General features: G+C 40.6%; 1 protein-coding gene across 1 annotated transcript; it reads right to left on the minus strand.

The window, feature by feature from the left end:
* Positions 1-4,394: 4,394 nt before the first annotated feature.
* On the minus strand, positions 4,395-10,158 carry LOC136425894 (sialidase-1-like). The gene is made up of 7 exons (XM_066414822.1): positions 10,051-10,158; positions 9,147-9,345; positions 7,830-8,095; positions 7,064-7,246; positions 6,352-6,486; positions 5,895-5,979; positions 4,395-5,312 (listed from the first exon to the last, which is right to left on the minus strand). Exons 1-7 carry the CDS (start codon positions 10,156-10,158, stop codon positions 5,101-5,103), a joined length of 1,188 nt encoding a protein of 395 aa, XP_066270919.1. The 3' UTR covers positions 4,395-5,100.
* Between the last annotated feature and the right edge of the window lie 2,331 nt (positions 10,159-12,489).

The following is a 12,489-nucleotide window of genomic DNA, read 5'->3' on the forward strand; positions in this document are numbered from 1 at the left end:
TATCTCAAACAAGTCGAAATGCAAAGACAAATTAGATCCAGACAATATTAATCCTGAATGAAACAGTTATACAGCAATCGTCAGCACGCCGGCACTAAATTTGACAGACGTTTTACCAGAGATACTAACTCCTCAACTATAGGTTTTGAAGGCGATGTCACGACGCGCGACATGGAAGCTCCAAAATTGAAGTATCTTATTACTGATGTTTAACATTTTTTCCGCAAAAATATTTGTAAACTCCAAGGACATCTAATCAAAGCTTAGATATTTTCGGCAACTTCCCGTGATAAATTAGCTGTAATATTTTGGGGATCATAGAAGGAGATGTTAAGCTAAAAAATGAGGTAGGTTTGCTTGGAAAATGAGCTGATCAATTTTTCGACCCTAAAAATCGCTATTTTGCACATTTCATTGAGAACGAGCGCTACATGTACGTTTATGCAAGGCCATTTGTTTACATGACCTGACACTGTCCCATGTCCCATTGAAATGCAGTGGGTTAACAAACTTTCCTTACTAATTATGCAAATTAGCTCCTGATTTGCATAATTAGTCATTGATAATGTAAATCACCATCTGAGCTCTCTACATACCAAAACATCACGACGATCTGTTGACCCCTTCTCAAGTTATTCATGTCCGAATGTAGAAACAAAAACACCCACTGCAGTTCTTAACAAGCCGCTAGGGGGCCAAAATTTACAGAACTTACTTTCTGTGGCATGAACTATCTACCACACAAAAATCATGACCATAGCACTTTCAGAAAATATGCCCCTAAATTTTGAAGCTCCACTGCAGTACCTTAGGTACTCGCTAGAAGGCCCATTATCGAACTTGACCTTCCTTTCTGTAAACCCTACCCATCCACTAAATATCATACGGATCCATCAACAGCTTCTCGAGTTATGCTGGCGACATATAAATACACATCCACACAAAGCCCGCTGCAGTACAGACGGAAAATACCAGGGGAACCATTTTTGAACTTGACTCCCGTTTCCACAACATCTACACACCTGCAAAAAATCATGAAGATCCATCAACGTTTCCGTCACTATTTTTGCCTACATACAAACACACAAAAAATGCAAAGTCCGCTGCAGTACTGTTGAAAAACGCAAGGTGAACCATTTTCGAACTTGACCTTCCTTTGCACAACCACTACACACCTACCAAAAATGATAAAGATTCATTGAAGCTTTCTTGAGTTATGCTCCTGACATACATTCAGACCCACCCAACAGATTTTTCAACCGAAAACATAATCTTCTTCGAGTACAAATACTCGGCGAAGATAATAATATGTTCAGTTTCAATCATGATCACATGTGTACATCAACATAATTTACCCATTTGTACTTATTGGTCTCTGGACCACAAGTGAAAGAGACAGATAGAAATACAAGTACTGTAGAAATTTACAGAGGTGTACATTGTATCCTGGTACCAAGCCTAGTCTTGCTCTGGTGGCGTCTCTGCCAGAAAGCGTAGCATAGAAACGATCAGAGGAGCGAACAGGAACTTGAATAGGCTAGTGAATGGGTCACTGTGACAGTCAGATGTAGATAAATATTGAATATTAGACAATACAGATGTTATGAATTTGCTCTCTGTCTTTTTTTTCATCACCCCACTCATGAGTTTCACACACATCTCCGATAGAGGAATGTAGCACATAGTCTGCGACACTGTCGTTAAGCACTATACCGATCTTTAACTCAAGCTAAAGCCAAACAACACTGCAAGCTCCGACTCGTTTTTAATTCTCGGTTTCTATCAAAACATATGAACATCATTCCCATGAACTATCATGCTTGAAGCCTGGATTAGATCTCTTAAAGCTCCATGTAAGTTTCGTTTGTGGTCTTATATGGTGCCTTCTTTATTAGATAAAACTAATACTAGTGTGCAACATCAGCATTTCAGCGACAAGAGCCGCTGAGCTTGATTTTGATAAACTATTTCTATGTCACCAGTTCGCCATCAAGTACAACGTATAACATATAAAATGTATTTTCCAGATCAAACAACAACATACATTAGCTAACTACCATGTATAGATGAATACATTATGCTAATAGCTACCATAGCATTCACTGTTGCACCGTTAAGTAATTCAAACACCTTACAGTTCAAAATTGGATGTATTTCTTGACAGTCATGATCAGACAAAAACAACGTTGTATTTGTTCAACGTGTTATTGTTACACTAATTACATTAAAAATCATGATGTTTTGCCTTTCAGTAAGTGACAGTTTACAGGAAATGTACACTCCATCACCATTGGTAAAATGCAAAGAAAACATATCATTCATAGCCCAATATCTCATTGCTTTGTTCGCAGAATTTCTTGAATATTGTAATTCTTGCTTTTACACGATCGCAGTTTCAAGTTCAAGGTCAAGTAAGCCTTACAACGTTTGACCCCTTTGCGAGCCTTCCGCGATTTCCCCATTCCCGAAAAGAGCGAAATTTAGCAATTTGACGGCCTCCGGCCTTTGCCACTTTTCGAGATACGGCCGGGAGCGGTACTGCAGATTAGGCTCTAATAGGGTATATACCACCGTCTTGTAAAATGTGAAGATATTCAAGACATTAGACTTAAAGCCGGTGAACACTCTTTCGAACAAGTCTTGAAGACTTCATACACATTGAGAATGACTTTTAAGACTTTTTAAACCACGCGTTGGCATAGAAAGAATCGATTTCAAAGTCCGGGGGTGAAGCTCATGTCACGCCCGTCGAAGCGCCACCTACATTCGTGTACACATCACGTCTTGTCCATAATGAGTAACTTATACATTATGTGGACATAGTTCACTTTCCTTTAAAGAATTCAACATTTCACTGAACTATTAATTCATTTAATGATAAACATCTCGACCCCAGACCGTAGAACGAGGATCCTCACTTACATACAAACTAGGAACTGTTACATGAACTGGTTTGCTGGAAATACTGTACCGTATGCTTAACAACATCATGTTGTCTGAAATCACCTCTTTGTAACAAAATAAAAGACGTACATTCTTAAAAGCACGTTTAATCTCAGCACACTTAATTCCAGACTGCTACAAATTTGTGCAGTCTCTTCAGTGAACCTGTCTATACCAGGTGGCTATATCTTACAGGTATGTCCTTGTTACATCCTGTTGCGATCTAGTGTCCAGATATCGATGAATCTAATGTCAAGGTTATGAAGGGAAAGCTAAAGATGTCCATATATATCCTCTATCTACTCATTACGGACAAGACTTAATGTATACAAGAATATAGGTGGCGCTTCGACGGATGTAACATGAGCTCCAACCCCGCACCTCAAAATCGATCCTTGTCATGATAACACGTGTTTTGAAAAGTCTCATAGGTCATTTCTAATTTATTTGAAGACTTCAAGACCTGTTTGGCATAGAGTTCTCTTGATCTAAGCCCGATGTGTTGCATATTTCCTCAATTTACAAGACGAGAGTATATACCCTATTGGAGCCTAACCTCAGTACCGCTCCCGGCCGTATCGGGAAAAGTGACAAAGGAGACCGCCAAATCGCCAAATTTCGTTGTTTTCGGGAATGGGGAAATTGAGAAAGACTCCAAAAGGGGTTTGAAGTATTAAGGCTTAAATGACCTTGATTTTGGAAATACAACCATTTAAACCAAGAATTGATATATCTAAGCTATTAGTAAGATATTTCGCCCCAAGTAAAAAGGGGCATTATGTCGTAGATGATGTTTCCTTCGCAATTCATCAACAGAAGTGGTCGAGTATACATTTTGCTGCAAATTGTCACTTTCTGAAGAGCTCAACATCCAAAGTTGAATCGTATTTTGTGAAACAACAAGACCTCGAACAAATGTAAAGGTTTATGTCTGAATAGATCCAATTTTTCTTTGAGAAATGCTGTAAGGTATGTGGATGACCTAACGGTGCAGTATAACCTTGGACGCCAGGGAGAGCCATTTGATGGGCTGAATATTTTTTTCACAGTCTTCTGCAACAAGACAACCTACCTCCTGCTGAAAGAACATTAGACTATGTTGATTCGATTAAATGGATGAAATCTACGCATTGCTCGGTATACAATACTCTTGTGTGTTTAGTCATTTGTTCAACCTTCCTTACCATTTAGATTTCATAATCATAGCAACATCAGACCAAAAAACTGTTGTATTTGTTCAACGTGTTATTGTTAGATTAGTTAAGATTGAAATCATGATGAATAGCCCTCTAGAAAGGAAAGTGGCAATTCTAGGTTTAGAATTCATTAGTCAAATAGGTTCATTTGGCGAAGATATAAGGGCGTGGAAGTCTAGTTTTGTATGCCACCGCATGTTGCCACCGCATGTTGCATGTTGCCACCGCAACAAAAAAGACAAACAGCCAACAAGAATCTCAAAGACTATATTAGAAGGAACTGTTGTGGTAAAACAATGCTATGAAGACCAATATCAGAGAAGACATTGAACGTACACATCAATGACTGTGTGTTCAACATAACAGTATGCATCAAAGGATTTACAGATACAAAAGTATTATGAAGATTTACACATATGCAAAATCAAAAGACGTACAAATACAAAATCATCAAAAGATTTACAAACAGAAATGAAACAAGTACAGAAGTTTACAAGTACTGAGAAACAACAGAATATTCACAAAAAGATTAAAAAAAAGATTCACAAGTACCAAAAATTACGAGACAAATACAAAAACATCTGAAGCTTAAATTTTGCTGTTCGTGGAAAAAAGCTATTACTGTAGAATGACTTTGAGGCTGGTAGTTGTACAGCATAGTGGTGTGAGTCAGAGGAGAACCTGGTGGTACGCTGATACTGGGATACCGATGTTGCACTCTTGTTTCATAAACAATGGCCCTTATCAGGCCAAAAAACAAAACTTTCAAGTTAGGCCATGTTAATTTGACTATATGGATGACATGAGTTGCTGAAGCTGTCACTGTTGTAGACCAATGTATTGGCTGTGTTGTATTGGATGACGTCATCTGTGTCCCGACAAATTATAGCGGCCATCTTGTTTTCAAAATCTTTAAGACCTAACGACTACGGGGAATAAGTATACTTTATTTCATAAGGCATTACGACTTTTCTCTATGGATAATTTCAATTTTACTGAAAGCGATTTCATCATAATATTTTCTTGTGCCTCTTTCATACATGATGTAGAGGTGTTTTCTGTCATGCGGGAGCATCGTGAGTGTGGAATAGCCTGCCAAGTCGCCCCATATCTCTGTCCCTGGGGTCCAAGTGCGACCATGGTCCTCACTCCATCTGATGTGTAAACTCCTACCTGTGGCACAACAAATGTTTATTGGTCAGAAATTACCCGTGTAATGGCAGCCTTTCTAGTGCTGGATTGGTGCAAGGTTTACAATCACATGATACACATGGGCAACAGATACATATTCGCTCCACAATTGCATTTTGTGGAACTGTCGCAATTGGATCAGCTTTTAGAAACGTAGCTCCTCCATAGTACACAGTTGCCCACTCTTGCTACGATTTCCGACACTTGCACTAAAACTAAAAATGATTTTGGCGAAGCCTCATGGGCGAGTCTTATGGTATAGCACAGTGTGCAGTCAGCGAGAATTATAGGAATTGTACAGGAATTGTAATTGTAGTTTCACTGTAATTTCAGTCCATAGGACGATAACTCAAGAATACCTGAACGGATAATCTTAATATTGGATAGGTGGATATATATGTCTTCGTGAGACATTGAAATTATTAGATTTGGGGCATTTTTTAAAATGAAGGACTTGATTTTGTTTCAAACTTTGAAAGAGAATAATTCTTATGTTACCAATCTTGTTGAGTGACGTGACCATACCTCACAAAATGTAAGTTTATGGAAAGCGACAATACTCACGTTCCGCTTTACTGTGCGGCCCTGAGTAGAATATGGTTCCGTTGTGATACCACACTCCAGATGTTATCTTCGGTTCAATGAGTGCCTGTGTAGAGAAAGGAGAAGATCTCGGACTTCGGGATAAAATGAGGACAGCTACACAAGATATACATTGTCCAGGAACGATCTTTATTTCACACTCACATCATCTCCCCTCTATTCCAGTCGTCCAACTGATCTGTCTTACCTATTGTGTGTCCCTTTTTATTTGTCCTGGACACATGACTCATTATCAAATACAGAATTTTCACCAGATGTCTTTGACAGGTCAATCAATTATGGTGCAGTTTTCAAGATGGATCAGGTCTTCACACTATGTCAGCATTTCTTAGGAATTCAGATGATCTTTCTATTTGTAAACACATGGAATAAACATACGCCACATTACAAATCAGAATACATGTACGCTTTACTATACCTGGTCCAAGTACGTGTAGTTTTGTGGCAGCGTTTCTCCCCCATCAAAACTACGCATGATAATCTTGCAGTTGTACCTGTACCGATACTGATTCCGGATGACTATGTATATGGACCCATCCGGTAACTCCACTGGCTGTAAGGAATTGAAACAATATGATAAGGAAAACTAATCATTATGAAAACGTAAATTTTGTAGCGCCGACAATCTGATGGATAAAGAGGAGGGGGGCTTTTGTGGGTTTGGGTAAATCCAGAAATGTTCGCGATGGTTTTATGTTCGCGGTTTTCGCGCCGAATTCTTTGCCGCGAACTTAAAACCACCACGAATCAAAAGCGTGCTTAAAACCACCGCGAACACCCCATTTTCTCCCTACCGCGAAATCAACTCCCCGTAAACATTTCTGTATTTACAGTATTTTTTTGTACTCGTCATCAATACCAACATCTGTTGTATGTTGCCTTGTGCAGTACACAACTGGCAACTTGCATGATTAACGAAACTTTGCTACAACATAACGGTATGAAAAGAATGGGGAGGCGAAGAAGAAAGAACATGGCAACATTGAAATTGCTACCGTTATACGAAAATGTATATCGTGGCCGACAGGTACAATGAACAACACATACCTACTTTGAGTGAACACAAACACTTTGGGTGCGCACACACCTACTTTGCTCATTGTACCAGTCGGCCACGGTACCCAGATTACCTGGCATTCACTGGGATTAAAGTCTCCGTCTGTGCTGTTTTGGAACGGCACACTCAGTACGAAGGCCCCATGTCTCCACGTCACGCCGTGGTCATCACTCAATAGCAGCACCAGGCCTCTACCGCCGTCGTGGAAACCGTGTCCGCACACAATCAGCCTCCCTTTGGCTGGATTAACCTTTTTCTGAAAAGGAATGCATTATTGTGATCAAACGTTTCTTTTTGAAGAAAAAGAAAAGGTTTCATACTATAAAAAAACACGCGACCGTCGATACTCTATCCTACGATATAACATTTATGATTCATATTTCTACTTCAAAATTCGATGCCTGCGATAGCAACACCTCTTACCTAGCCTGGTCACCAGTCTCAACGGGTCGGCTTAGGGGGTGTTCTACCGGGTACAGTCTGCTATAATGACCTGTTTCTTTCAGCCAGTCTTCTTAGCATCACCCCCACCCCACCCCCGAGCGGGCTAATCTGTCTGGGCGGGCGCCACCCCTCCCAGTGCCGTAGAGATACCAGGGAGCTCCCGATGGTATGGTTTCCAGGCTACCCCATATGCTGCGGTCACATCACCAAACCGGGACCCGGCCGGGCTGCTTGCGGGAACGAAAAATAAAAGTGTGTGTCAATATATGTACACAGATTATGCTTATGAATAATTCATTTATGTTTTGTGTGTTTTGTTGTTTTCTATATCATGTTTTTCGTTCCCGCAAGCAGCCCGGCCGGGTCCCGGTTGGGAATTGTGACAAAAGCATTACCTGAATGCCGTATCCCGGACTTGGATGTGTAACATACTGTTTCCCTATGATGTCGGTAATATTTCTCGGTCGGCCCCACGTGATGCCGTCATCCGTACTGTTCATCAATATCAATGAGGCCGCAGGACAAAACTCACAATACACGTACATCAGGAAGATGGTTGCTGTTGTATCGTCAACGACAACAGTTCCTAAGTTGGAGCATACATCTTTAGGCGGCCTTCCGTCGTCAACTATCCACTGCTCGGAGGAAGACCACGTCGCACCTTTTAAAGAAAGATAATGGTAGTTATTACCATGGGAAATGGAGGTATAGTTTTTGTCTGTCTTGTCTGTCTGTGTGTGTATGTGTATGTGTGTGTGTGTGTGTGTGTGTGTGTGTGTCTGTCTGTGTCTGTGTCTGTGTGTCTGTTTGTGTTTTCGGATTTTTGTAGTCAGTATAACTCTTCGGATGGATTATGATGATATGTGGGTAGGTGTTGGGAAGCCAAAGGTCAATGTCAATTTTGGGCCCCCTGCTATGTGACCTTGGTACTGCTGCAGAACCTCTGTTTTTGTATCTTTTGACCTGGACGTGTTTAGTGAAGAACCCAGTTAAAACGGACCTTAGATAAACTCACTATTTTTAAAAAGAAATCAACTAACGACGAAGTTCTGCTAACACGTTAGACGAGAAATACATTCAGTTTGTGAATTTCTGAAGAATGGCATCTCCATGAAATATCATGGTCACTTCACACTCAAACCAATACATAAATCCGGCACTTTGAAAAACAATGCATTTCAGAGATCTCTAGTGCAGCACCCCCCCACCCCCCAGGTACATGTATGCACAGTTTAGATATAGAGCGACACTTTATCCTAGATTGTCCACGATATCATGATAAGCGCTCAAAGCTGTTCAACCTTCTTTCCGCCTGCTCAACAGAATTTGATGCATTCCATTCTATACATAAATTCAAATACATTCTAGAAGGAGACAACCCTTACTGTGTACAAATAGGTAAATATATCAGAGAATGTTTAGATCTTAGAACTAGTAGTGTAAGTGATAGTTTAAACTCGACATGTTAAAGTATTCATATACTTGTTATACTTGTACTAAGGTGAATTATTTTGTATCCCATTGTTGTTGTTTGCATGTTTAGTTGTAGAAGACCTTACGGAAGTCGCTGTACTTTTGTTGTGTCAATAAAGATTTCTGTATAAAGGAGTGCATATCATACTGGGGGACGTTGGGTTGGAGATCTGTTTGGACGTATCTTTTCAGGTTGGCGGAATTATCTACCCTGGCGGAATTATGTTAGTAGATGTTACCTCCATCAGTTGATCTTTTCACGGCAAAGACCTTTGAACTTGCGTCTCTCGGTGCTTCCTTTCTCCCCTCTACTATAGCTACAAGATGTCCTCTCGGCGTGTATGTGAGAACAGGAATCCGGTATATGGGGATTTCTCCCGTTCTTCTGGTCCACAGCACGACATCATGCACCACACTGAGGGAGACTGCAGTACCAACCTGCAGCACCAGGGGTAAAACATTGTTGAAAGTAGAAAGGTTTATTGCTAAAAACAACATAGCAGTTAGTACATAGCAGCCAACTGACTGAATTGCGTACTTGCTGTGCAGTTCGTATTAAAAACTAGCCATTTACTGTTTATAAATATACTAACTTTTCATAGAAAATAGATACATTATAATTCTAAAAGACAATTAAAAACTAATCCGCATAGGTCTGCATTAATGTGACAATGCAAGACTTCTTCGCAACAATGAACAAGTACAGTTTTTCACAAAGAATGGGAACGTGGAACTGTCATGTATGTGTAAGTTTACATGTTGATATCACTGTTCATTTGAAAGACTGGTCATATAAAGGATTGGACTGTTCTTGAATCTATTGAAAACATCTTTGCTTATTGCCCCTTTCTCTCACCCTCCTCCAGCAGGGCTGAATCGCTCGGCAAACCCTCCCAGAATCAACCCTGCTCTTCTGACCCAAGGTTCGAACTATTGGTGACGTCACCACCAAACAACTTTCAGCCAATCATAGGATTGCCACGTGCACAAGCTCGTCTTGTGGAAATCCGCAAAGCTGGGAAGCTATCGGCCAATCAGGTTACGTCTTACATCGCTACTTTAGGTTCAGAACAAAATAACGGCTGTTTGTGCCAAATAAGGCTAGCCTATTAATCATTGATGAGCAACTGTCAGTGGCGTCACCAATAGTTGGAACCTTGGGTCAGAAGAGCAGGGGTGGACTCTGGGAGGGTTTGCCGAGCGATTCAGCCCTGCTGGAGGAGGGTGTTTTCTCTCTTCTCTCAACAGCATCAAGGGAGCATGCTACCAACCTGTACCAGTTTGTCGTTTTTTCCCTAGAAAGGAAAATCCCTAGCCTTCCTATCTGAACTGTTCTAAAAATGATCACTATCCTCTAGCAGGCTTGAATCGCTCGGCAACAAATAAAGCAACCAGATTCTGGGAGGCTTTGTTGCCTTTTTTAGAACTGTTTGTAATTATATAAGGAGAGTGTAACGACGTGCATGCTTACCTGTGATGAATGAACATATCTTTGCGATGAAGACCCCTCGCCTGCCCTGGCGTTATGGTGAAGATTCTGCGTAACAAATAACTTTAATCACTACTATAGAACCTATCCGGGTATTTACCGAAATACACGAAATGCACGAAATACACATGGAGATGGGTGAAATCTACTGAAATATGATTTGATGAGTAAACATCACAGGTTGCTGAATTTCGGCATAAATGATAAATTTATGGCCCTGGCGAGAGGAAAAAGACAGAAAATACTTGACTACGGCTTAGAGCCAGACAAATTTGGTCATATATTCATGTGAGTAAATGATGTATTGTCATTCAACATCCAACTGGCGCGACAGTAACCCCAAAACTATAGCTGTGTATCATAGTTCCATAGCACTTTACTAAGCCATACGACAGAATAGTGAAGTTTACCATTTGATATTTGTTGAGTGCTGTGTTCGCAATCCAGCCTGTCATGATGACAATGATGATCAGGAGAACATTCCGCACCATCCTCAGCACCCTGGGCATGGTTCTGGTGTTGTTAGGGAGAGGCATGGATGGGGAGTCTGACTCCGAACTCGTCTCGGCGTCCACTAATGTATTTACCTGGATGACGAAACCAATATCCCTCATTAAAAGGAAAGCTTGGAAAATTATCAAACTTCCCTCAGCTGCTCTGACGAAGGCACGCATTCAACCTTTGGACCATCGCAGGAAAGTTGGAGCCTAATACACCTCGACATGTGGACATGACCCAAGGTGGACGATAATTGGTAGCGCACGAGAGCTGGATACGTTGCAGTAGGAGATTGGGGTCAAGGACACGTATTACAGCTCGCTACCGTAGTGTTGTTCTAAATAGAAATGCCATGGTTGGAGGGTATCAATTAGCATACCCGAATATACGTGAGATCTGAACTCTAAGAAGGTTAGGTTTGGGTTTAGGCTGGGTTATGAATATAAAAGTAAACACGTTCTTAAGTTTGACATTTGTGACAGCTGAACACAGTACTGGCAGAGCAAAAACAACCTAAACGAAGATCATACGATATACGAAAAAAAATGTCCCATTTATGAAGCACATCTGTACCTATGTTTACACCATTACTATACTAGAAGACTCCTAGAAGTGAGAAGAAGCCAAATTCGCGTAAACTAGTGCCAGCTTGTCATTGTATTTATGTATTTGCAAACTGTGACGTTTTCTGTTGTGACCTGTACTGAACCCAGTGGGTATATGTTCACAATGAAGGTCTTCATTCTTTTGTTAATACCTTTTGTGTGACGTCTTCCCGCTTCTAGGTGATCCAGGTATTAGTAACGCCTCTTGATCGCCAGCGATTAACAAGATAGCCATGATGCCAGTTGGTCCTGTAAGGTAGTACGATGTAGGGGTTGTCAGTGCACGGCATTATGTATTTTCGGCCGCCATTTTGAATTCATGTACTGCCACAGGGAACGTTCCTACCTTAATTACCCTTTAACCGGTTTTTGACATAGAATGTCCTGCCTGTGCCCATACATTGATATAGAGTTAAGAGTCTGTTTTTGGCGACGCCTAAGGGTGGGGCCTTTAGTGGGTGGGTACTACGATTGATTTGGAAATATTCTAGGGATTCCACGAACGCATTTCCCAGGGAATTCGTCTTTGGCTTCACCCTGTTAGATCCTGGGTCTACAACATTACTCTACACCTTAAAGAAACACATTTCCTTTTAAGCTACGCCATACGAAGGTGCGAAGTTGGGCAAAAAATAAGTTGCCTTCATTATAAAATCTATGTATTGTGGTCAGGAAGGTTGAACAAATGAATGAATACACAGATTAATACATTATGCGCCAAGATTAGTTACTCAAGCAACTGGAAAAAGTTTGAAACAGTCAGACGCAGAAGATAGTCTACCGAATTATAGATTCTTTGTTTTTTGTCTTGCCCATCTTCTTTGACTTTGGAATTTGCATTTGCCATACTATGACATTACATCTGTTTCCCGAAATATTTATTTTTTTGCAATTCACGACATTGTTTATGACTGTTGTTTCGTTGATAAACATCTGCGTGGATCGTGTTTTCTTGAGACCTGAGATATGTTTATGATTGTTGTTTCGTTG

This window comes from Branchiostoma lanceolatum, chromosome 19 (assembly GCF_035083965.1).
Source record: "Branchiostoma lanceolatum isolate klBraLanc5 chromosome 19, klBraLanc5.hap2, whole genome shotgun sequence".
NCBI classification, from domain to species: domain Eukaryota; kingdom Metazoa; phylum Chordata; class Leptocardii; order Amphioxiformes; family Branchiostomatidae; genus Branchiostoma; species Branchiostoma lanceolatum.

Coding starts and splice junctions, on each gene's coding strand:
- LOC136425894 (XM_066414822.1), bottom strand. CDS start 10,158: ATGCTGTTGAGAGAAGAGAGAAAACACCCTCCTCCAGCAGGGCTGAAT. Junction 6,487..7,063: donor TTAATCCCAGTGAATGCCAG/GTAATCTGGGTA, acceptor AATTCCTTACAG/CCAGTGGAGTTACCGGATGG. Junction 5,980..6,351: donor ACTACACGTACTTGGACCAG/GTATAGTAAAGC, acceptor TTCTCTACACAG/GCACTCATTGAACCGAAGAT.